The following is a 26062-nucleotide window of genomic DNA, read 5'->3' as shown; positions in this document are numbered from 1 at the left end:
AACACTAGGTTAATGGAGAGTACTTGAGCACTTCAGGTGGAATGAGAACCATAGGGCACTGCGGACCCCCAGGAACTGAGTTTGAGACCCCTGATGTTTATATTAGCATTTAGATGTATGATATATTTTTGTGTAGATTTCAGTTAAGATAATATTCTGATAGAAAGATGAGTACTTGTGTATCCATGGAAAAACGATCTGGATAGCCTTCTAAAGACCTGCTCTTCTGTACAATTTAGAATATTTATTATTTTTACTTGTTTTACTATGAATATTATTTTATTTGTAAGGAAACTGAAATGTATTTTTTCATATTTTTTTTTCAAAGTGCATCCATTATCAGTTTAATGTTTAAAATTAACATAGAGTTCTGATTATTTATGCCAGACATGCATTGTATTATTTATTGTATCATTACTGGAATTTCAGTCAAATACGGGACACCATGGCGCACAATTTGGAGAATGTAGATGAGAAAATGCAAATAAAATTGCTACCAGAGTGTAATTACCAAACCTTCATAAAAGGTTTTTTAACAGGTTCCAGAGTTATCGAATGTAGGGCTATTACAGCCATTGTAAGCCACTCTCTGAAAATTACATTCTCAAAAATATATTTAATCTTCTATGTCTGGTTGTACATATGCAATACATATATGAAAGAAAAATGGAGGAGATAGAACTGATTATGTTGTTGCTTGCAATGTATTTGTCATATAACAGAAAGCAAATTTTCACCCAGTTCATAACTAAAACCTGTAAAATATTAAAAGGAATATTTAATAAATATTACTCAGGGCAGGATGGCAATCTTCCACGACTCAGCAATAAGACAGTGATATTTAAGTTTAAATTCCATTCAGGTGACAAGTTAAATAAGCTTTGAAGATGTAAATGTATCCCTTTGGAATAGTATCTTCCTCACACTGCCTTCTAATCCCTCACATAAAAAGCAATTAAAAATCAAATACGGATTCAAAAACAATATCTTACCCATCTGTTTGTCCGCCTGAATATTTGCTATTAAGAATTTACACTTTGTTAACAAAAATATGATTGTGTAATGTAGGTTCATGAGCAGTACATTGTCATTCTAATTGAAATACTATGACTAATTACTAATTGATTAATTAATGTTTGCAATTGTAGATTAATAAAGCCAGTACAGTAATTTTATACACACCGCCTATCTGAGTTCCCAGGCTTGTGTTTATTTATGTTTTTGTATTAAGCGAGGGTAATTTAGGGTCAGTATACACCCCTGGGTGGAAATGCCAGTGGAATGAATAAAGAGTTCAAGGACATCATATCGATCTTTTGCTTTTAGTTCAGAAGGCCTCATGAATAAAAAAATGAATTAAATACATATTTCTGACCTGTGAGCATTTAGAAAATAGTATTTACTTTCTAAGTATTTCTCACATAAGGTTACAATAAAGAGTCGTGAGAGAATTTCTCTCTCTCTCTCTCTCTCATATATATATATATATATATATATATATATATATATATATATATATATATATATATATACAGCTCTGGAGAAAATTAAGAGACCACTGCAAAATTATCAGTTTCTCTGGTTTTATTATTTGTAGGTATGTGTTTGGGTAAAATTTACATTTTTGTTTTATTCTATAAACTATGACAACATTTCTCCCAAATTCCAAATAAAAATATGAATGGAATGGAATGGCTGCCGTACATGTAGAGATGCTGATTTAAGAAAAATGTGCAGTGGTCTCTTAATTTTTTTTTATATATATATATATATATATATATCTATACACCAATCAGCCATAACATTATGACCACCTGCCTAATATTGTGAAGGTCCCCCCTTGACCAGGCCACCTTCTTCCATTGCTCCGTGGTCCAGTTCTGATGCTCACTTGCCCATTGTAGGTGCTTTCGGCAGTGGACAGGGGTCAGCATGGGCACCCTGACTGGTCTGCGGCTACGCAGCCCCATACGCAACAAACTGCGACGCACTGTGTGTTCTGACACCCTTCTATCAGAACCAGCATTAACTTTTTCAGCAATTTGAGCTACAGTAGCTTGTCTGTTGGATCGGACCACACAGGCCAGCCTTCGCTCCCCACGTGCATCAATGAGCCTTGGCCGCCCATGACCCTGTGGCCAGTTCACCTCTTTTCCTTCCTTGGGCCACTTTTGATAGGTACTGACCACTGCAGACCGGGAACACCCCACAAGAGCTGCAGTTTTGGAGATGCTCTGACCCAGTCGTCTAGCCATCACAATTTGGCCCTTGTCAAAGTCGCTCAGATCCTTACGCTGCCCATTTTTCCTGCTTCTAACACATCAACTTTGAGGACAAAATGTTCACTTGCTGCCTAATATATCCCACCCACTGACAGGTGTCATGATAATGAGATTATCAGTGTTATTCACTTCACCTGTCAGTGGTCATAATGTTATGGATGATCGATGTATATTCCTATATAATAGACACTTAATACGTATAGCACTTAACACACTTTCCATATAAGGCTCATTATGGGATATAGCCTACAATAGCACTACTTGCTTATTGGCAGTGCAGAACCATTAAGAATAATCCATAGGAATTTACTCAGCAGGATTGGAAACTGACAATGTAGGACTGGATATATTTATCAGAAAACAGTCAGGACACTCACATATTTTATCAAAGTGCAGCCCAGGAAGCCATTCAATAGTATTATAATATGCAAATACATTTATAAAAAAACCTGAGTACCAGGAGAGTTTCCAGAGAAAGGCAGGATCAAAGTGCTGATCTGACCATTTAATTAATCTGACCTGAGTCCAGTGGAAATGTGTGTGATTTGTTAAGACTTCTACCAGGAAACAAACCAATTTACATGTTTTGAAGATTGCATCAAAGGCAAGGGAAAATGTTTACCTGACAGCTGCTGATAACCCGTCCAAAATTAAAACTAATAAATACATAACGTGTGCATTCCATAATGGCAGACAGGTTTGATATTAACTATAATTCTGCAATTTTCTTTATGATAGAACACAAATGTTTACTAGCAAAATATCCCATTTGGGCAAAGGGAGCATTAGATTAAGTGTAATATAGGTTTTCTTCAACACATTCTGGTGAAACGTGGCTCTACAATACACCACACATATCTATGCTTGAATGAAGGTTGAATATGACACCAAAAAGTGTCACTAGCAAATCAACATCATACCTCAAGGATAAGTAACTCTTGCAGGCGTAGTGCACTTCATTTAAGACTTCATTGAGAAACGTATGGACAAATGGTGGTTTGAACAATTGCATAGTGGATAGTTCTCAGGTTGCACATTAAAATTTAACATCAGGAGTTAATTATAGAGGAGTTACGTTGGTGACCATGCATGGCCTTGTGTGTGCTGTCAGCTCCACGGCAATAAAACAGTGGAAGCAGTGTTGTTTATTTCCCTTGCTTAGTTTGCAGAATGCAATTACTTTGAACAGTTCATGTATGATGTCATATGGTCTGCCACAGGCATGTTTGAAAGAAATTACACACAGAAGATTAGGTCTTTGGAGTATTGTGACTTAATTGTAAAAGCATCTGCATGGAAAACGAAGTGCTGTTTGTTAATGCAGAAGTTAAAAGGGTACGTTTAGAAATTCAGTCATGTATTCTTCAAAATAAGTTCTGGCTGTTCAAGGAAAACTAAAATAAAAATGAGAAAGTGAATTGACCCCTGTGATGCATAGAAATCTATGTATATATTAAATAAATTGTGTAAGAGCTAAGTTTATGATTTTTGAATGTCCTTTATGTATGTATGTATGTAGCCTATGTATTTGATCATGGGCAATGCTGTATACATTGTTACAGGTTAAAAACACAGAACAGATCTCTCAGATGCAAGAAAGAAAACTGGACTTAAAATGAACCTGTACTTTGAAGAAGTCAAAAGTTATGTCTACCTAAGACCGTAAATCAACACAGATTGGGATCTTATTTAAGATTTCAAAATAATTAAAAATGGAATAAGGTATTTGATCAATACATACTACCAGTGTAGTCGGAGTGTTGATGCAGCATTGTTGTGGATATATTTAATACAAGTTCTATAGGTTTCCTCAATGTTTGGATTTCTTAGAGCTCAGGTGGCTGAGTTTGTATATATTGAATCAAATGCTTTCTCATAGTCAACAAAAGCAAAGCACAGAGGAAGCTCATATTCTCTGCATCTTCCCAATACTTCTCGTACAATTTGATATGAGCCATCGTGTTATATCCTCTTCAGACTCCTGCTTGTTCTCTTGAGTGGGAGAAGTCCAGTGTGTTATATATATATATATATATATATATATATATATATATATATATATATATATATATATATGTGTGTGTGTGTGTGTGTGTGTGTGTGTGTGTGTGTGTCTGTGTGAATACCTGGATATTAGATACTTTAATATACTGTGGATTTATAGTACACTTATATTCAGTGCTTATGGATAAACTGTCACCTGTGTGTTGTTTTTACCTGAAGAACCTGGTGTGGCAACTCCTGTTTAAACTCAGTCATTCCATGGCTGGTTTGATAACACCTACACTACTGAGAAAAGAGGTGGAAAGCAAACACACATGCTCTACAGCTTAGAAAGAAGCTGTCTAACAGGAACCTATTTAATGGCACTTTTGATTAATTATGGACTCGCAAGATACTCATCCATGAAAAATGTATTCAATTAATTAAGATAAAGATTAGTGATTACTTGATTAGTATAAAGTTTTAATTGGCCAACTATTCATATATGTGAACAACATGCTCTGTTGCAGTGAATATCATGTATGTCTTGTCATTGTTGCAGTAGTGCTGTTGGTCAAACAACATTTTTTACTGAAGGGAACATTTATAGTGCTGTTGATGTAATCAAAACGAGACATATTTTGTTCTTTAATGACTTTATAATTTATGTTAATTTTAAATTAACTTTGATGAACTAAGACAGTTGGTAAGTAACTTCATGAACAGAGGGATATGATCCTTGATGTTTATTAAGAGCAAAGAATCAAATTCATAGACTGATTGACAATGGATTGTATGCATGTTTATTGTTTGTTTGTTGTTGTTTTCATATACATCAGTTACACTATTATCAGATTGAATCTGCACTATGAACAGAATACATTAAGTTCTATGTTTTCACATTGAAATAAATAGTGAGAATAGGTTTTCTGTAAGCTTTTGTTGAGGACTCGTTGTCTTAGGAAATAAGTTTGCAAGAGAGGTCTTTAACAAGCATGTGCCTTCTTAAGGAGTGCGATGGAGCACAGGTCGAACTCCATTGTTTGACCTTCGAGTTTTTGCTTTTTCTCCAGTCAGAAATGTGAAGTATCACCTTGGCCTCAAGTGAACAACAGTGCATATCTGAAAACCATCAGGCTATTTGTCAGGATTCTAGTTTATTTTCTGAAGATCCCACTGAGTGACAGTTGAGACTGATTTACCCTTGAACTACTGGAAGGGAGAAGTAGATTGGTTGTGGCAACCTAGTGCCTTACATGATTTCACAGAGTGAAGGACATTTCATTTTCTTTTGCAGGCATGCAGACAATAAACCTATTGACTTATTTTATTTATTCAATTTAAAGAACAAATACACACTGTGTCTCAGTATTTTGTACCGCAGAGCCCTTGTGTGCGACTCATTAAACTGATAACAGAACAATACATTTATAGACATCAGGAAAACTTTGTACCATATCCCTCAATTTAAATGACTGTAGAAAAGAACAATACTTAAAAATGCATTACAATTATTTGTATTAGTCAAGTCGTTTTTCTACTAACTGTATTTTTCAGCTTTCAGTCAATCCATTTATACAATTTTAAGCAATGGTTTCCACTGGGTGCCATGGTACAAGGAACTTCTCCCTATTGATCCATTTCTCTTCGAATTATATAGTTGTTGTTTTTTTTTTAATATTGAAACTCTATGTCTGCCACTTTGCTTTGGAGACTTGAGAAAGATTTAATTTCTAAAATCTTGAATAGATAGATAGAAGTCCATCCAGGGTTAATTTTTATAATGCAACAACTTTGTCTAGTCAAGTGTAATTTTTAATGAATATTTATTTAAATTCATTTGTGTAATGTTGATTGTAATTACATGCAGACATGATTTATTGCTGAGATCAGTGCATTCAATGAAAACATTTTGCATTAGGGTGTGGAAAATTGCCTTTCTTTCCTTTTTTTAACAGGTGCTCGAATGTGTTGACTTTCTAAGCAATGTAATCTTTTTTATTATATCAGAGGAGTTATTCAGATGGAGAAGAAACATACTGTCTGTGATTTAACTTTTGAGACTTTCATAGTTAAGGTTTGAAACATTACATTTAACAATGAGGAAGTACGAAAGTGGTTGAAACACCTGTCAATAGAAACCAAATTAAGACAACACTACTAAGTATGAGAAAAGGGGCCTACAGTAACAAGATGGTCTTTGTTAATTTCATATTAGTGTTACAAAAATGCAAATTTTGGCATTTGTTTTCTCGTGAGAGAATCAACATAAATGCTACATTTACAGTTAATTTCTGATCATTGCAATGCACCTTTCTCGTCACATTTACATATATTATGGATGTATCCATGTAGATATATAGTATGTAAACCTATATGTTTAGATATTTAAACCCACTAAACAACTAAGGCAGGATGGTTGCCCGATGGCATGCACAGTTTGTAGTCAGCAATCAGTAGTTTATATGGTGAATAGTGTTGTTGTATTTTACGAAGTCTGTGAATGTATTTGTTTTGTGAAACTGTAAGATGTTAGTCCCATAGCTTTACAGATTGTAGTTCTGAACGTTCACGGTCAAACGTCTTAGACATAACACCTATCAATAACTTTAACTCGCTGTCACATTGTGAGATTTATTTTGTATTGTGTATACCTCTTGCTGCAGAGCTATAATTTATGAAAACAATTACAAGGATGTGTCTTGTATTAAGAAATTGTGGAGTTTGAGGTATTTTCTACAAAATCACATTTTAAAGCATTTTAAGTATTCATGTTAGTCACAGGGACAGCCTATGGTGAGAAAAAAAAAAAAAAAAAACATTGGGCCTGGAGACTTCAATAAGCAGGGGAGTACAATTCTTTTTCGTACAAAGTTTATGACATGACTCCAATAAAAATCTCATCATGAACACATTCCCTTCAGGGCTTGAGAAATCAGGCTGTGGCTTTGAAAGGACTGGTATAAATGTCAATCCAATACTTCACTTACACAAAGTCCACACCTGTGAAACGTCTTGACTACTCATTTAGTAGTTTTATCACTTATCATTGAGGCCCTGTGTTTTATGGGATCAAATTACTAAGGCTGCACTTCATTCCTCCAAGCGCAAGGTGGTCAAGTAGTCTGCTTAATTAAACCACTTACTGATTTAAAATACTGAAATCATAAGAAAATAATAATGCCAGTTACTTGATCAAGGCATAATGCCCACATAAGCCATTGCCATCAAAATTGGGGCAAATCAATTTCCAAAAGCAGACAAGCTGATTTCAACTATTACAACAAAATGTAAAAAATGCTGCATTTTAAAGACCACCTCACAACAAGAAGGCTGTACTTTACCCATAAAGTCGCCACCATAGTCATGCATAACACAATGGGTCACTTGGTATTCTGCTGCTGAATATCATTCCAGATATATCCCTTTTTAAGTAGGCTTCGTGAAAAAGGAAATGCACATTACACCAAAGTGTTAAAGACCAAGAGAAATTGCTTCATGTGCAAAATGTAAAATCTTCACTCTCCCTGATTATGTCACATTGCAAGGGACTGGTGGATCCGTGAAGTGAAAGTCCGTCAAACATTGAATACATTTGCAGAAATAGTATATACCAAACAATGGCAGAAGTGGTACACAACACAGATGCCCCAATAAACAAACTGTGGAAAAATCTTCCATGACATTTCAGAAAAACTGACTAATTGCTGCAGCCGGGATCAATGCAAAAAGAAACCACATTTTATACACCCAGCAAATAACTTTCTGATGGAAGTAAGGATGCGCGACCCACATCAAGTGTGTAGTTTGGATCTGGAAGTCCTCCCATTATATTCTGTTCCAAGATTTGATGCAGACTGTAAATCAGAAATGGACAAATACCTTCCATATGCAAAATAAATCGGCTCAAAATGACTGCATTCATTTCAGATTAAAGCTATAGAATGATTTCCCAAATGAACAGTAAAATATATGTGTCAGTTGTTACCAGTTCTGTGGATGCTGAATGAAGTGTTTATTGTCATGGCCAAGTTTTTATAGACAACGCCAATCTCTGAAAGAAGGGAAGGTTAAACAACTGACGATGATGATGATTTTAATGCACAGGACATTTTCTGTAATGAAACTGTGACAATAATTGTAATACAATAATAATTATTAAGTTATCGTTGAAATGATTTTGTCACAATTTCAGTATTTTAAGTCAATATTTTCTGGGAAGTGATGGGTATACAATATAGTTTCCTCTCAGCAATGCTATTCCTAAGAGTTCCCAGGAGCCTTTCACCTGAATTAGCTTAAAAGTGGTGATTTAAATTCATAAACAGATAGTGTACAGTAAGCCTATTGTAAAAGGAAGTTATGACATACCAATTAATTAAATCTCCACTATCACAGCTTTGCCCTGACAAATACATTGTAAAACATTGACATGTGGGGCAAATGAGAAATTTATTCATATTATTCCTTAAATCTGCATATTTTAGCTTTATCTCTGCATTAAATGACATTCCAAAAGAACACGACTGACTTTCAATCTCAGTTGATAAATGTTTTCTACCTCCTTTTGGAAAGACTGCAGTGTCAGAATATGTTACCTAAAAACTGTAGGCGTTGCAGGCATTGAAAACAATTGGCAGATTTCCAGATTATTTCTTTTAAGAGAGTATTGAAACAGGTAAAAGTACATGTTGAAACAGTTTTTATGTATTTTCTAGAATTGCATCTGAACTCCTTTACTATGCCGAAGAACATAGTACACAGGAGCTTAACATTTGTTTGATAGTAAATGTAATATCAATAGCTAGATATTGTACATGATTGTTAGCCAATAATGTCACTATTTATTTGTGTATGTATGTATTTAAGCTTGTCTAGTTTAATGGTATGAAACTGAGAGTGTGTTTTATTTCCGAAATGTGCCTGTATTGTGTAATTTGAAGAAAACAAATCTATGAATAAGTAGATTTAATGTATTTCTACAGGTCCTCATGTATCCTTACCTTGAGAGTCTTTCCAAATGACCTATGGGGCATTTACAAAACCCACAGACAACAAAATACTGTTAAATAGCATTGCCAACATAATGGAGCATATGTCATTATCTGTGTAAAGTAGGGCTAAATCTCCTTAATGAACTACAACGTAATATTTCAAACAAGTAATTAAGTGTTGATGTTTGCTGTTGGACACCAAAGCCAGATACTTTGCTAAACTATGGCTAATAATACATGTCTGTACATATAAAATATGACAATAACTAGCTGTTTATGCACCATTTGATTTTGGTTATGACCATTTGTCTTTGCAATGTTTTGGCTGTACATTTAAGGAAATGTGTTGCTAAGCAGAAATAGAGGAACCAGTTGAGTAATGCATCTTACTTAATTTGTGGTAATATATGGGAGGGAATATGTTAGGGTCACTGCATATGAAATCAATCTGCAAAATACCTATTTTATTTTGATGAAATTGTGTACATATTTATTTGTGCATTTGTTGCCATTCATTAAAGTTCTACTTAGGAGACTATGGACATTGATGACTGTAGGGTATGGAGGTATATGTTCCAAATGACCTCTAAATTACATAATTGAATAAATCACTTTCTCAATTAATTAAATAGTGTTTACCTAACAAACCTGATGGATAATTGCCCTCCAAGACCAGTGTTGAGTACCACTGCTTTGGTCAAATTTAAATCTGCAGCAATTCTCTGCAGATATACTTTAACGTGGGACTAAACTTGATTACAGATAAATCCATTTGAAAATTTAATTTGTTGTGTTATCACTCCATTAACATGATTTACCTGACACTCTGCATTCAACTCATATGGTGTCAACCAGTAGTGGGCACAATGTGAAAATTGCAGGAAAAGTAGATAAGAGCCTAGGCTGCAATATATAAAGAACTGAAAAAATACAAGGTTACACAATTTAATGTGAGGTTACGTCACAAAATCTCACATCTAACATTTCACAGAAAATAATATTATGACAAGATAACGGTTTGGATTACTGGGCTCCTACTGTATATGTGAATATGTGTGTATACTGTTAATACTCACATATTGAGTGAGTCTGAAAAAATAAAAGTGTGGGGGAGCTGGGCCTGGATATGCAATTAATGAAATGATGGGGTTCAATTAATACAATTTAAAGTTATGTTTGCTGTTGCTTTATTATGAGCAATACGTCACTAAGCCATGGCCGATTGGAGACAGTGCATGTAAACCCAGCCAATGATGTACATTATTTGTTAAGATATGACCTCATATGTCTAATGTTACATTAATTAATTCACATTTATAAGATATGAAATGAAAATGATCACACTACAAAAATCACATTGCCTACACATATACAAATATATGTTTTTTCTTTGGTTTCTAAGAGATGCTCCCTGACATAAGACATGCAGTCATATTAAACACACACACACAAGCACTTTATTACACACACTGCATGTTATACTACATCTTAATGGTCAAAACTTAAAGCAAGACTTTTACAGAATCTGACTGAATTTCCTTAAACGTTCATCCCACTTCTGCATTCACACACAACGAGCTCTTAGCGCTCGTGTTGAAAACCTGCAGTAAACTGTAATTTCTGACTTCTCAGTCTCAAAAGTGACCTTCAGAATCTCTTCTCTTGTAGCCATTTCGCAGAGTGACGTTTTCTGTGGTGAGCCAGCCTCAGGACCCGCATCAGGGATCATTGCAGAGTTGCTATGATAGTGGATTGGAAGAATCGGAGACGCCCAGCAGTAAGAGCTCGTCAGGTCCCAGGCTGGGAGCCCTGCCCCTCCCCGAGGACAACTACGAGAGGACTACGCCGGATGGCAGTGTTGGTGAGGCAGAGCATATGGAAAATGGTAGGGGCAAACACAATCAGACACACATGTATTTGCAACACCAGGAAACACTGATACCCAGGACCATAACTGTGCGAAAAGCTCATCAATTGCCAGTGAAGACACCAGCTGAATATGCCACTGAAACATGTTTTTATTATTATTTTTGCATTTCTACCATATTTCTTACAAAACCCCAGATTTATCTGGACCATAGTGCATACACGTGCGCAATCACATATACCAGGATGTGGTTCCTCAAATATTATGATTTAAAGATAAAAATATATATCTTTAGATAGAAATGTGTTGTGGTTCTCAAAATGTAATTAGCTTCACATACATATATAGCTACTATTGTAATTGAAAATGAGATATAATATCTATATTATCTAGGAAAAGGCTTTGGATTTCAAAAAGCTTTCATCCTATCACTGGGTAAATACTTGCAGTTGGAGTCCAGGAATGAGGATATTGCTGTGTGTTTTTTTTATTATATTTAACATCTAAGTTCGGTATCCTGTTATTTATTTGTTTAAAACACAAGGCCATCCTTGGTATTTTTCAGGAATGTGGTCCAGAAATAACCACGTTTATATTAATAAAGTGATATTAAAAAAATGTATCTTTAAAGGCAGCTCAAATTTTAAGTATCAGTATTTATTATTTTTCAATGTATTTTTATTTTAAGGTTTTATTCGGTGATTGGTAGTTGTTTTTTTACAGAAGTGAATGCAGAACAAAACATTAAAGTATTTTATGGTAAGTCTAACTGGTGAAATTGAATAAATATACATTTTGTTTGTTACACTGGCTGCACAATTACAGCAAATCGTATGAAGTGTCACTTATCTTGATTAGTCTAAGGTTCGGTAATAATAGGAAGGAAACAGATAATTGCTTTGTCATATTCTTTTAATTTCTTGGTGGATTCTGTTTCATTTCAAAGCATTAGGCCATACGGGCAGCATGTGGGATCTACACTGAATTAGCTGTGTAGATTGATGTTGATTTATTCCTGAATGACTTTGTGGATCAGGTTGTCAAGAATCACTTGGGGCAATATGTCCTTCAAAAGAATGAGTTTCTTCTTTGGGGAACTGGTAGTTTCATAGATCTTCAAAGCCAGTACCATGATTTTAGAGTGATTTGGGGTCTTTCATTAGCCACTAATGATTGCCCTTGTTTGTAAAAGAAATATTGACCCAAAAAGGTAAATCACTCCCAGTGGTAAAGGAATTGGCATGGCATTTGTTACATAAGGAGTCAGGATTGTATTTATCAGCACTTGCTGGCACTTGTTTTCTACCCGTGCATTTAACTATACATTGCCTTGGTGTATTGTAATTAAATAGATATGCCCACTAGATACGGGACTACTAACGCCTTTGATTATGGTTTGTAATTGTAAGATTCTATAAAATTGAAAGACAAAATATGTGTAGTTATACAAACATGGAGACATGGGGAAAATAAGGAACTTAAGGGCAGTAGAGTAGTGTGTTGAGTAGAGGGTTGGGCTATAGACGTCTAACTGGAGGGTCCTGGTTTCAAATCCCAGGTGAGACTCTACTTGAGCAAAGTACTTTCCTCAGTTTCCTCCAGTAAAAAACTGACTGTATAAATGGGTTCTCACAAAATAAATGCATGATGAAACATTTTCAGAAAAATACTTTTGTATTTTGTATAAATTTGTATTGGATGGTAGAGAGAACAAAGAGAGACAGCAGAAATATAGTACCTATTCATTTATACAGAAAAAAACACAGATTCCATATTCTTACAAAGAGATTTACTGTAATAACTACAATACATGCAATTCATTTGTACACATATAATATTGTGAGCTATCAGTATGACAGTGACTCTATGCTATTGATATGTATTGTATTTAAATCCCTTGATGAGTAACATTAAATCCTCAAGTAAAATACACTTTCATATATCTTCCAAAATACATTTTATTAAACCTGAGACAAAATGTTCAATCTATTAAAGACCTCCGTCAAGTAATAAGCTGATGAATAACTTTAATAAAATCCATAGCTATGTTGTTTCTGGTTTAATAAAACGTTTTTGGAAAATATATGTAAGTCTGTGGGTACTGCTCTGTTTTAATTTATGTTTGTTTTACCCAGCACCTTATTAGATTTTGGATGTGTGTTTCTTTTCTAACATTTAATTAGTTGTAACAATAGTCATGTAAGTGCTTTGAATAAGAGCATTAATATTTGTCGTTGTTAATACTGTTATGTTATTATAATACACACAGACACACACACACACATACACACACACACACATATATATATATATATATATATATATATATATATATATATATAGTGAGAGAGAGAGATTAATTTATATTACAAATATGTTTATTTGGCTTTTCTGTGAATTAAATCAAATCACGTAAGCTTTCTTTTTCTCTTACACTACTGTACGTCGAACACCTCAGCACAAATAACAACTTCATTAATGAGGACCAAGGCCATTATAAAATTCAAAAATATCCTTTTCCAATAAGGAATTACAGAATAGTCCCTACAGTATGTTCTTTTCTTATCATTTGCATTAAAACCATTGCCTGTTCTTTGATTAGTGCTTATGGTTTTTACTGCACTTTCAAAGGAGTGTTCAAGGTCAGAGAAAAAACAGCATGGATGACTGATATGCAGTATGTTCAAAATTCATATGAGAATGACTGCTCAAATGATCTTAACCAAAATAGACATGCATTATTTTCTCTATTTCTCTGACACTCAGAGGTTGCAAAGATTTTGTAATTAAAAGAAGATGGGCACAACAAATTATATTGACACACACATTAAAAATCCAGTTGCTAATAAGTTTGTGGACAATTACTATCTTCATCAAAAAAAAAAGGAACAATACATAAATTATGTGATACAATGAAACAAATCATTACATATCATTTATGTTTTACATGGATGACACTACATTATGAACACATTAATAGAGGATTTGTCTTTATTTATTTTATTCACCAATACGTGACTTCAACTATGTGAGATTGTATTGCTAGTAATGATTTCCCTTAACCCTTTAATGAGGGTTATTAATAGCAAGCACTTACAGATGAATGCTGAGTTTAATTTGAATCTGTGTTTTTTTAGTATATTGGATAGATTGATACCTAAGGGGAAGTAAATTATATATTTTGTGCAATTTATTTTGTTTGTTTGTATAGTGCATTGAGATTAGTTCATATTAAAATGTCTTAGTTTAAATTGTAATCTGAACAAAATGTTTTAACAAAATGTTATTATTTAGATTGTTGCTTATGATCAAAAAGTATAAAACAGTCTAAACACCTTTTCAAAACTACAGCCAACACAGTGCTATACAGGTCTGGAAAAAATTGAGACCACTGCACAATTATCAGTTTCTCTGGTTTTATTTATTTATAGGTATGTGTTTGGGTAAAATTAACATTTTTGTTTTATTCTATAAACTATGACAACATTTCTCCCAAATTCCAAATAAAAATATGAATGGAATGGAATGGCTGCCGTACATGTAGAGATGCTGATTTAAGAAAAATGTGCAGTGGTCTCTTACTTTTTTCCAGAGCTAGAGTGGACAAAACAATGGAAATACCAATGTAAAGTCATTCTTCCACGATTGACTCATGCCTGGTTGATGTAGGTGGATAATCCTGTCTCAGGCGTCGTTCCAGAATATCCCATAAATGATTGATTGGGTTAATCTTATCAAACCATTGGGCGACCACACCTCTGTGGATTGGGGCATTGTAATCCTGGAAGACACTCCTCCAGGAAAGAAATTCTTGAACATGGGGTGAAGATGATCAGTACCATTAAGTAGTGATTAGCATTCACCTTGCCTTCTAAGGGAATTAATGCAAGGAAAATGCTCCCCACAATATTATAGAACCACCAGAACCCTGCACAGTTGAAACAAAGCACTCGGGTCTGTACAGTTCCTTCAATGGTGTCACACGCCCACTCAGGTCCATTTGTGGAGAACATGTTGGAGGATGATTCATCTGACTAAATGACATTTGTCCGCTGCTTGGTAGTCCATTGCCTGTAATCCAATGTGCATCGCCAGGTGTGATGGGCAGTTTGTGCATTACAAACCCAATGATGGTATCCCGCTGTGTGGAGTTCTTGGCAGATTGTTTTTGATTAAACTGTCTGCTTATGCTCCAGGTTGAAATTTGCAGTCATGCACGAATATCACGATCCTGGAGTACAGGCTACGCCCACCATTGTCTTTCCCTCTGAGTTCCATGCCAACATCACTTAAGACATGGTCGCTTGTGAAGCTTCAGCAAGTTGAGCTGTCTTGGTCACTGAAGCTCCTTCAAAAGACACACAAGCAATCACCCCTCTCTCAAAGTCACTGAGCTCTTCTCTGACAGCCATGCTAGCCATGCTTATCGGCAACCAGGCCTGTTTTATACAGACCATAAGCATGCTGGGATGTTATTTTCTTAATGAACACATGAGCCATACCTGTGGGGAACCCCTAGCTTTCAATATACTTGGTGTCCGTCATTTACTCAGGTGTTTCAATATTTCTGTCCATTACCTGTATGTATGTGTGTGTTTGTACAGATCCACACACAGACACACACACACACACACACACCTTTTATTGATGGGACTGAACATTAAATCTGTCAAATGTTTATTAATTGTAATTCAAGTGTTGGTTATATGCATGGATAAGTTTTAATCAAATGTTGTATTGAATATAGATTTGCAGTTCTGAGGATAGAGCCAACATTTGAAAGCAATACTGCCTTAAATATGTACTGTTACAATTGTTGTTTGGGGTTAAATTAACCAATAAACTGTGTAATTTTTGTTTACACCTCACATACTAAAATAAGATTTGTTGGCTTCCTTTTACCAAGGTCTTAAACTGATGAGCACAGTCTGGAGATGATGGTCTGTGTTAAATATGATGACTACACAGATGACATTTTAAATGAATTCCATTGGTTCCTTCATGTAATATCTTTAATGGACTAGGTCCTGCCAAAATGTAATGCATCCTACTGTTTAAAAACGTATTTTGCTTAAAGTAATTTTCATGTTTTCTAGGGAGAATGAAATGTCAGCTGGAATTAAAACTGGTTACCTTTAGAATTCAGGGTATCTGCTTTGGATATGTTCAACAGTGAAGAATTTTAATTGCCAGTTTAATGCTCAACAGAGCAAAAAATGAAAAGGAGAAAAAGTAATTTGTTGATGAATGCTATTTCCTTAGATACATAAGAACAATTCTACTTACCGTAGCTGTTTATTTCTGAAGTTTAAGTAACACTTTACAGTCAGTTTGTGCTCTTGCATATGTGGTTGTATTTCTTAATATTTAATACATGACTATATTTAAAAGTGTGCAGAAAGGAGTTAACAGTTTTGCACATTTCTGCTATTTTCAGAGGTCTGATTATTACAAGTCAATTAAAACTTACCAGATGGGCAAACTGCCATTCATCCAACACATCATTAGCCAGTAGTAATTCTAGCCACTATTTGTGTGAAAGACAAATGCATATCATTTGGAGTATGTCATAATCTTTGTTCATAGTATACTAGGCTATGTCTCTAGTGACTTAAATAGAATGTCAGGATTAAGGTCAGTTAAGTGATAAAGGTTTATCTTAATGAACAGGCCACTGAAGAGCGTTACCTAACCAACACAAATTTGCCAGTGATTTAAAACCCATTTCAGTACTATGTAAGTGCAAATTATTCTCAGCAGAATGAATATCACATTCAAATTATATATTGTTTTAATTTTCCGGTCCTTTCTAGTGGTTTGGAATGGCTTTGTATTTTGTAATGAAGCACAGCGATGATACATGGCTCCCATTTCCTTACATAGACCTAGCATTACCATAGAAGTTACAGTCCTTGATATGTTACAATACCTCTTTGACATCTACCGAAATTAAGGGGGATTGTTTTGTCACATTCTCTAAAAATGGTCTTTCGAGGTTCTGTTGAGGTACAAAACGGAAACTTATTTTGTAGTCTCGTCTTACTTGCATTCTTTATTCTTGAACTGCAGTGCTTTCCAAACTCGCTGCCCACTTATTCCCTTAGGTTACTCTAATACACTTGGGAAACTCAGACCTATATTTATCTCTTTTGTTCTGTGATTCATAAGGGAGAAAGACCCTCTGCTTTAGACAGTATTAATCAATATTTGCCAAATCAATGTGCAAACACGGTTCTTGCTTCTCCTTTCTTGAATGAAGCCCTTTTCTTCGTACATCAGGTGTTCATCCAGCCAGTTAGGTGATCAAAAGCATTATCTGGTTCGGGTCAAGGTCAGCATTTACACTTTTGACCTATTGATAGCTTGAGGCTCAATCATTTGTCCAGCTTACTAGCTTAAAGAAGTGGTCTAAAACATGTATTAATGGGTACACCTGACATCTCTGTGACACAATGAACAATGCGAATGTCGGTTATTATGGTTTTTGTGGCATTAATCTTTATTTATTTGTAGTGTTTTTTGTGTTTTTGTCAATGTCCACCTTGTCATCAAACGATCATTAATGAAGCAATGTCTGCTTTGAGGGAAGAACAAGTTTAGTCCCAATAGCAGAGGCATTGATTGAAGTTATACATCCCATAAATTATTCAGCTTTAGTTCCAGAGGTAGGAGGCCTAACACTTTGAAAAGCACACATTTTATTTGTTTATTCAAAACAAAATCAAAGTCTGGGTGACATTTTCTTTGCTGTATCACCCTTGATCGTTGTGTGCTCCGTATTTATTTAATATATAGTTATCACTACTAATATAAAAGAAACATTGTGCCTTGATATGAAATTGTGACCTATTTGTGTCAATTAATCACCTGTGCTTTTGCAATAATTGTATTCATATTTTAAGTGTATTGTAGTTTAGCTTTTTAGATAGTGAGATGCTTTTGTTTTATTTCAGTAGGGCAAAGATTGACAAAATATATGGCAAAAAACTTTTATATACCCCAAAGCATCTTTTGTATTAGTTTTATTTTTTATAACAGCACAGATACATATATATTGAATACATTTTATATTAACATTATCTTCGATCTCAGAAGGGTAGAGGAATAGATGCACTGGGATGTTTATCCTAACACACATTACTTATGTATTTATTTCTGTGCCAAGGTTTAAACCCATCGCACATTATATACACAGTATTTCAAGATTAACAGTAACAATAGCAACAAAAACGAGTGTATATAAATATTATAATTATTTTATTTGTATTTTTTAATGTAATGTAGAATGGTATGCTGTGGTAACAATGGGAGGCAGAGGATTTGCATGCTTATGATATACAAAGCCATCTTTGATCAGGGAGTTTATATCATAATATATGTATTTATAATCAAATAATATATAGGAGGTGGTATGCATCTGTGCCACATAATATTTCAAATTGTCAGGGTATTTCATTTTTTTTTTTTTTTCATAGATGTAGATGTTATTCAGACCTATTAATAGTACTTGAAAATTTAAAACATAGTTAATTAAACAACTGAGATCTAAAGGCCAGATGGTAATGTAAGCTAGTTTAATTAAATACATTCATATTTGAAGTGTTCAGTAGTTACTGCACATTCTTTAGCCTTGCAAATTCTGAAAGACCCTGTATCCACCACTTGACAAATACACTGGTAGATGAGGCATATTGTTACTTAGATTAATATGTTTATAGTAATGGTGAGATAATGCTACTATGAGGAAAGCTATACGTTAATTAATTTTAAAATAGCCCCCCACCCCCCCCCCAGTTACTGAAGAGTGTTCTGAGGCACTTATGTTCATAGTTTTGTAGTAATCTAAGTTATCGTTTATTTTTCCTTAGTGTGAAAAATAGCTTTTAATTAATTAAAGAATAAACACTTTTGTTAAGTGATTTATTAATGAATGAATGCAGTTTAGGGATCAATTAATACTACTGGAGAGACTACCAGAATACTTGATGGCAAAGTTTACATTTTTGATTATTTTACAAAATGGCATTTTGTTTTCATATTTGGAGAATGTCGAGTGAAGTAAATATAGAGTCATGTAAAGTGTTTTATCTGCATGGAAACTACATATTCAAAGATGTTATTAGCAAAACAGCATTCAATCTTGGATTCTGAATATGTATGGCTTATACAAATATGAAACCGCACCTTTCCCTCCATGTGCATGACATTTTGAGACAAGCAGGTTTTCCAAGGCAAAAATAACTTTCACCATGGAAACTAAATGATGACCAGAGTTCTGTGCTTTGGATTGAACAAAATGCCTAGAGAGAAAATAGTACACAAATTAAATCTAACTTGTCTTTGTCTTCTCAGCCACAGTGTGTTTTCCAGAAAAATGTGATTGATGAATGCGTTGTATGTTTAAATTCCAGTACAGATGGGTACTCATATCTTTCTAAAGTCACTCACTGTTTACCCCTTTTGTAAAGTATACGTGTAGTCAAACATTAATTTCTTAAACTGTATATGTGTACTGTATACAATAATTTTAAACCATGTGATATATATATATATATATATATATATATATATATATATATATATATAGTGTGTGTGTGTGTGTGTGTGTGTGTGAGAGAGAGAGAGAGAGGTTGAAAAAATGACAATTTTAAAGCTATAATAAAATACCTGAATATACAGTAAAATATACTGTGGATACATGTGTAATGTATAAATCATATTTAGTGGGTTCAGCTGTGTTTTTGTATCAATGTATATTTTGGATTTATTTTTACTTTATTTAATCAAACAATTACTGAAAGGTTTAATATAGAAGAAAATGCTTTCAGAGGTTATAACCGAATGGTTCAATTTGCATATTCATGTATGAATATATTCATTCCAGGGATTAGGGAAATGTTTTTTTTATGATTTAAGCTGTTGAAAACCCAGATCAGACCTGGATACATTTATTAATTTCTTCATAACTTTACTATATGCTGGCCATCATTGTGCAAGATATTAATTTACAAATAAAATATACTTGCTTATTTACTATTTCATTACTTAATATTTGCCTTAAGAAAGTGTATCTATTAGGAAAACAAAACATTTATGTAGACACTGTATTATTATGCTTTATGTTCTCTGGAACAATAATTGTGTGTATTGTTCTAGGTTTAATCAACAAAACAGTGTTGCAGGGAACAATATCATCAGAATTATATTTATACAAATATAACTTAGTGGTAGTTTCTGTAAAATATGCAGTTTGACACTTTATAGTAACTCCCATCATTCTATAATAATTACAGAAATGTACAACTCTGCTGCTAGTAAATTAATGTAAAATTTCCAGATATTGTTTACTGTGTGTGTGTATTTACTTTGTTCTGTGTACTGGATAAGAGCATTAATTCTGTTCAGCATGTTGTATTTAATATTTAGTCTGGGTTAAACCATATATCTTATTATTGGGTGTTTCACACTGCACTGCAGTTCTACTTGGTACACTCATACACGTCACCTCTCTAATCTTATACAACCTTCTGTTTTGCAAGAACTAAAAACAAGTAATGTTAACTTGCATGTTTTTGTTTCTTCTTTCATTTTTTAAAAGAAGGCAAGTAATGTATTTATCTTAAAACAAGGTGGGGGTAATTAATCAAGATCTGCCAGTGGGGCACAAAGTCTTCATATTTAGCCACTGACATAATTTTAATGAGTAACAGCATACTCAGAGTAATTAGCATGCACTGTCTTCCAGTTCTCTGATTTGCTGTCAGTGCACACTGCCTTGAGGGTGTGCAGGTAAATATATATAAGAGGTAGGGTAATTTTAAGAGTATCTTTTGTAGTGTCCTTATCTTTTGGATCTGCTGTCAGTATAGGTGTTAATAATGTAAACTTTTAATGTTAAGCATGTCATTTTGAGTTGTGCTTAATTATTTACATGTTAAAGGTGTGCAAGAAACTAACTGCTACTAAGTGGCTCTTCTATAGTTTATGTCTTGCATTTGTCATGTGGAATTACTGGCAGACAGGGAGCTTCACCTCCCGATCTCTGTCATCCTCTTGGTTAGATAAATACACTGCTAATCTCTTGATTTTGCCACTATACATGTTTAAGAACACTTAAACATCAATATAATTTATATTTAAGTCAGATTCGGCGTGCAGTCGATCTGTGAAACTCCCACCTGACTGCAACCTGGTTTTGATTAGCCTGGGGGCTTTAGAGACTTGGCCAATCTCTATTTTTTCTTTAAGGCAAGGACCTCTTCACATTTTGTCCTTTTAGACATAATAATTACTGCATGATCAAGTAAGCAGAGGCTGTAATGTCACAACTTCACAAATGCTGCTGTTATGCAGCCCTGCTAAGGGAATGTAACTCATAAGAATGTTTCTCTTGATTTTTATTTTTTTTGGCTGCAGATGAATATCTACTGTAGTAGTAGTAATAATAATAGTAGTAGTGGTAATAATAATAGTAGTAGTAATGGTTAAGTAAAAGTAGAACACATTCCTATCCCTATTTTAGTGTAATAATAGGCTTGTGTCAGTTTTGCTTAATGACTGGGATCCCTATATTCCCATATTAAATCTCATCTCAAACGGATTAAACTGCTTCATGCCTAAGACCCACCCGGCTGTAAAACACGTACAGGCAGGCAAGATCTGAGATGTGGCAACATAATTAGTTTGTTTGATTATTTCATCTTATCAGCAGACATTAGGCCTTTTTAATAAATTGACCACCAACACAATTTATCAGAGCTCTGCAGATACTGTGTGATGAAGATGATGATGATGATGAATATAATAATTATTGCTGTCATTTTGCAGACACCTTTCTCCAAGGCTTATTACATGTATTAACATACACTAACATGTATATACTGTATCTCTCTCTCTCTCTCTCTCTCTCTCTCTCTCTCTCTCTATATATATATATATATATATATATATATATATATATATATGTATATTACATGTTCTTATACATATGCTATTAATATGTAATACATATTATACATAATAATAATAATAATATGTATATATATATATATATATATATATATATATATACATATATATTTTTTTAATTTAACAAAATGGCTAAAATATATATTTTTTATCTAATTTCCAAATACTAATAGTAACTGACACAAAAGTCAAGACTGAGATGAGCACATATAAATATCAGATGAAGGTCAGGATGGATCAGCTTGTACTAATTAAAGCACAATCAACAATAATCATAATTATTTTTATATCATTATACTGTGAGAAAAGTAGTTAATCTTTGAAACTCTAGATTTGCCTGCAGGTTATTTGAAATATATTACCCCTGGTCTAGTTTATTATATAGGATGCCATTAACTTTTTGTTTAATTATTTGTCATACTCTTTTCATTCCAGCCTCTTAAAATACATTTAATTGTTCTACTACTACTACTACTACTACTACTACTACTACTAATAATAATAATAATAATAATAATAATAATAATAACTAAATGGTCAATATTTTTGTGTTCTTGTATACAGAAAGCTTGCAAATGACAAAATGCACATTACATGTAGAAAGTTATTTAACAAAACAATTCTAGTGAAGAAGTTCTCACCCAGGATATTGTAATGAAAAGAAAAGAATTGCATACAACAATTTCAACATAAGATATTGAGCAATCTGTGTGTTTGTTGTGTAACTGCTTTGCTCTGTGTGTAAACGTGGAAACTGTTTTCTGTGTGTTCTGGAGGAGGTGATTCAGTGCTGTTCTTTAGGCCAGTTCTGCAGATGGGTGCCATTCACCCATTTCATCTGTCACATGTTTCCTTGGGCTTCCACATCGTGAAAAAGAGGGGTTCAGAAGTAAATCATCTGCTCCAGGAGTGCTCAGGGTGAAGGAAATGTGATTGATCACAGTTCTGATAAGTCAGGCAGTTATTAAAATTACCTTGAAGTGTCATAATGATTGCTGACTTTTCAGGGGAGGATATCTTTAAAGACGTGCTTTCACCTGTATAAATTCTGCATCCAGACAAAAAAAACAAAAACAAATCTCTTGATATTTATGATGTGTGTCAAGCATCATCTTGTAAAGAACCAAGAAAAACAATGAGCGAGTTCAGCAGGATCAGAAATGTTCTTTGCTTTCAAAGATAAAGTTTTTTTGTTTTCAATTAACACAACTGAATTATACTATAATGGTATGAAGTGATAACAACATTCAATCTAGAAGCTGTGTCAAGTCATTCCACAAAAAGCATTTAAGACATGAGAGAAACATAAGCTGGAAAAGTCACTCAAATCATGTGAAGTGAAAGTGGTGACTGGAAAATGCACACTAGCTGATTTACTGTATCTAAACAGCAATGCATCACAAGACTGTAATAGGCCACTGCACAAAATGTGCTTTTAGAACCCAGCGTTCCAGCAGGTGCCCTTGATCATAATCAGAAAACCTCCTTTCTTATTGATGTCTAAAAGTGCTTCAATTATACATACTTTCAGTTCATTCATCAGACATAATTGTATCTTGTTCCTTGCTGAGAATTGCCAGTTAAAAATGATGACCCATGAATGTAATTATTTTCTAAGAAGGGGTACAGTAGAATTTCATAGGAAAGTAACAATTTGATCTAATTGCATTGGCATGATGTATGCACCAGATTTTCCACTGAATTAAGAGAAGGGTTGTGTAAACTCTGAACTACCACTCCATTTGTTTCTTTGGAAAGACAATCACATTTGTTACTCCCCCTATCAGCTGGAATCTTTTGGTTTGTTCTAGGTTGAATCCACTTTAAACAAAAAAAAAACGTGTATTTATTCATTTATTCAATTTCTTTAGTGCCACTCGCCGCCAAGCATCAGAGGACTGTCTATTCAAATCTTTACCACTATTTCCCTTAAAAGTTGCCCACAGCTGATTTATATATAGAGAAAGAAAGACAATGCAATAATGAATCAATGCTTTGAATATTGAAAATGTCCACACTTTGATAACAAACTACATGAAATTAGAATAAACATTAAATCCATGAGTGTGTTATGTTACATGGTTGTACGGTAGATAACCTGCATGCATGTATGATACCACAGAAGTTAAGCAGTGCTTTATCCATTGGAAGAAACGCAGCTAATGTTTCTATTAACGATTTGCAGTGCAAACATTTTTTATTTAATTAGGCCCCTGGAATTTAAATTACCTTGTACTTATGAGGTAAATAATTGGTCCAATTAAGTCATTAAGTATTCCACTGGAATGAAAAAACAAAAGTTCCTGTAGCACCCAGCACCAGAGTTTGAGACCCATGATGTAAACTATACTCATCATCATGTCGTGATTTTATCAATAGCTAACCAGAAGAGCATTTGCTTATGAAAAGGCTGTCGTAGTAGTGCATACAATGATTTACAAAAGCAAAAGATTTTAAAGTAGACACAATAATACATAAATTAAAAACAAATTTAAATAGAACATTATTCCTTGATTGGGATAACACTCAGAAACAAAATGACTGCTATGTTTAATCTTAATGGGTTATTTTAAATTGAGGAATTATTCACTATTTAAAATAACATTTTTCAATTAAAAGTGTAGTCTATGCTGATAGTGGCACTCTCTGGCAAAGGAAAGCGAAGAAGAATTTCATATTTTTTTACCATGCCAAAAATCATTTGACTGTGACTAAATTGTTCCCTGAAGGTAAACTCTCTTTAAAGCTTACAGAATGAGTTTATGGCATACTGGTTTGATGTGTGTCAATGCTGGCTTTGTATGTTGTGCAAAGAAACCATCTTTATAGAGGAAAAGGTCATATGGTCCGAGCATATGTTCCTGTCTTATCCATTGTGGAATCTAGAATCATGTGCTGTACCCTCGGAATGTGAATCCAATCAGAGGCAAATGCAATGTTGGCTTGAGAATGTGTAACAAATATAGTTATTTTTCAACAAGTTTAAGATATAATCCGGGAAAGTAATCGTGTTAAGTGGCTGTTTATTTGAAAAACAGAAAGCAAAAAAGCAAGCTAATGATGTTAATTACAATTGTGAATGGGAAGCCAATGGCAGTGGCTCAAAATCCAAGCTAAGAGTTATAGGTTGCAACTATAATGCCATAATTTTTGTCGTCTGTTTTAAGAGTATTTTTCATATTTACATTGATTGTCCTAGTGTCCATTTTATTTAGTTATATGCTCTAGTATGCATAGTGTCTTAGAATTGTCAGCATTCATTCATTAATTATGTTTAATGTGAAACAAAAAAGTAGGGAGTTCAAGTATTGGAACAGTGAGACAGAACAGCTGTTTTAATTGTGTATCAAACAATTAAATACCCAGTATAGGACATTAAGTCAGACTTGTCCTTTGTTCCTCCGTAGGTCAATGTAAATGGTGAAAAGTGGGGAGGTTTACTACAGTAAATGGGCTTGAAAGTCTGCTGTGATGCAACTGTAAAAATGATCAAAGCACGTTAGCTCAGCAGGACTTTGGTTTAAGACAAGGGCTCAGTAGGTGCCCTTTTGTAGAGTAAATTGAGCCCCCGTAGTGTGCTGAAGTTTCCTGGCCCCAGGGTACGCTGATGGTACTAAGCTGTACATTGCATTCCTTTTCCTGCCAGTCCCTCAACCAGTTTGTTCAGGCAGATTTTGGACAGCAGCTCAAACTTTGTTGCTTGGGATTATCATCTTCAGAACCCAAAAGAGTTCTGTGATACCTTGAGCTTAAAGCACTGCAGACTGTGGTTATGGTAGTACAGTAGGTACTTGTGTGAGCCATTAGTCTCTTCAAAGGGTCGCTTTAAATATTTAGTTCATCTAAGTTACTTCATTGCGAATAAAAGTTCCAAGATTCAAAAAATAGAGTAGATTAAAGTAAAAAGGCAGAGCTATCTAATACTGTAAAGTAATATGTGATGGCAGAGGTTGTTCAGGGTTTTCCCC

At 34.1% G+C, this 26062-nt stretch overlaps 1 protein-coding gene across 2 annotated transcripts in view; it reads left to right on the top strand.

Annotated features, from left to right (window-relative positions):
* The window catches only part of pcdh7b (protocadherin 7b), a 137114-nt gene that overhangs the window by 50193 nt on the left and 60859 nt on the right, over positions 1–26062 (top strand). The window contains exon 2 of one of the 2 annotated variants that reach the window (XM_066719984.1): positions 10928–11120. In XM_066719984.1, coding sequence (XP_066576081.1) covers positions 10928–11120 — 193 coding nt within the window. Of the gene's footprint in view, positions 1–10927; positions 11145–26062 lie in introns of both variants that reach the window. The other variant, XM_066719983.1, reaches the window with a different exon arrangement.

Source organism: Amia ocellicauda, chromosome 13 (genome assembly GCF_036373705.1).
Source record: "Amia ocellicauda isolate fAmiCal2 chromosome 13, fAmiCal2.hap1, whole genome shotgun sequence".
Taxonomy (NCBI): domain Eukaryota; kingdom Metazoa; phylum Chordata; class Actinopteri; order Amiiformes; family Amiidae; genus Amia; species Amia ocellicauda.
Note: the sequence above shows the minus strand (reverse complement) of the source record. Positions and strands in the feature narration are given on the sequence as shown.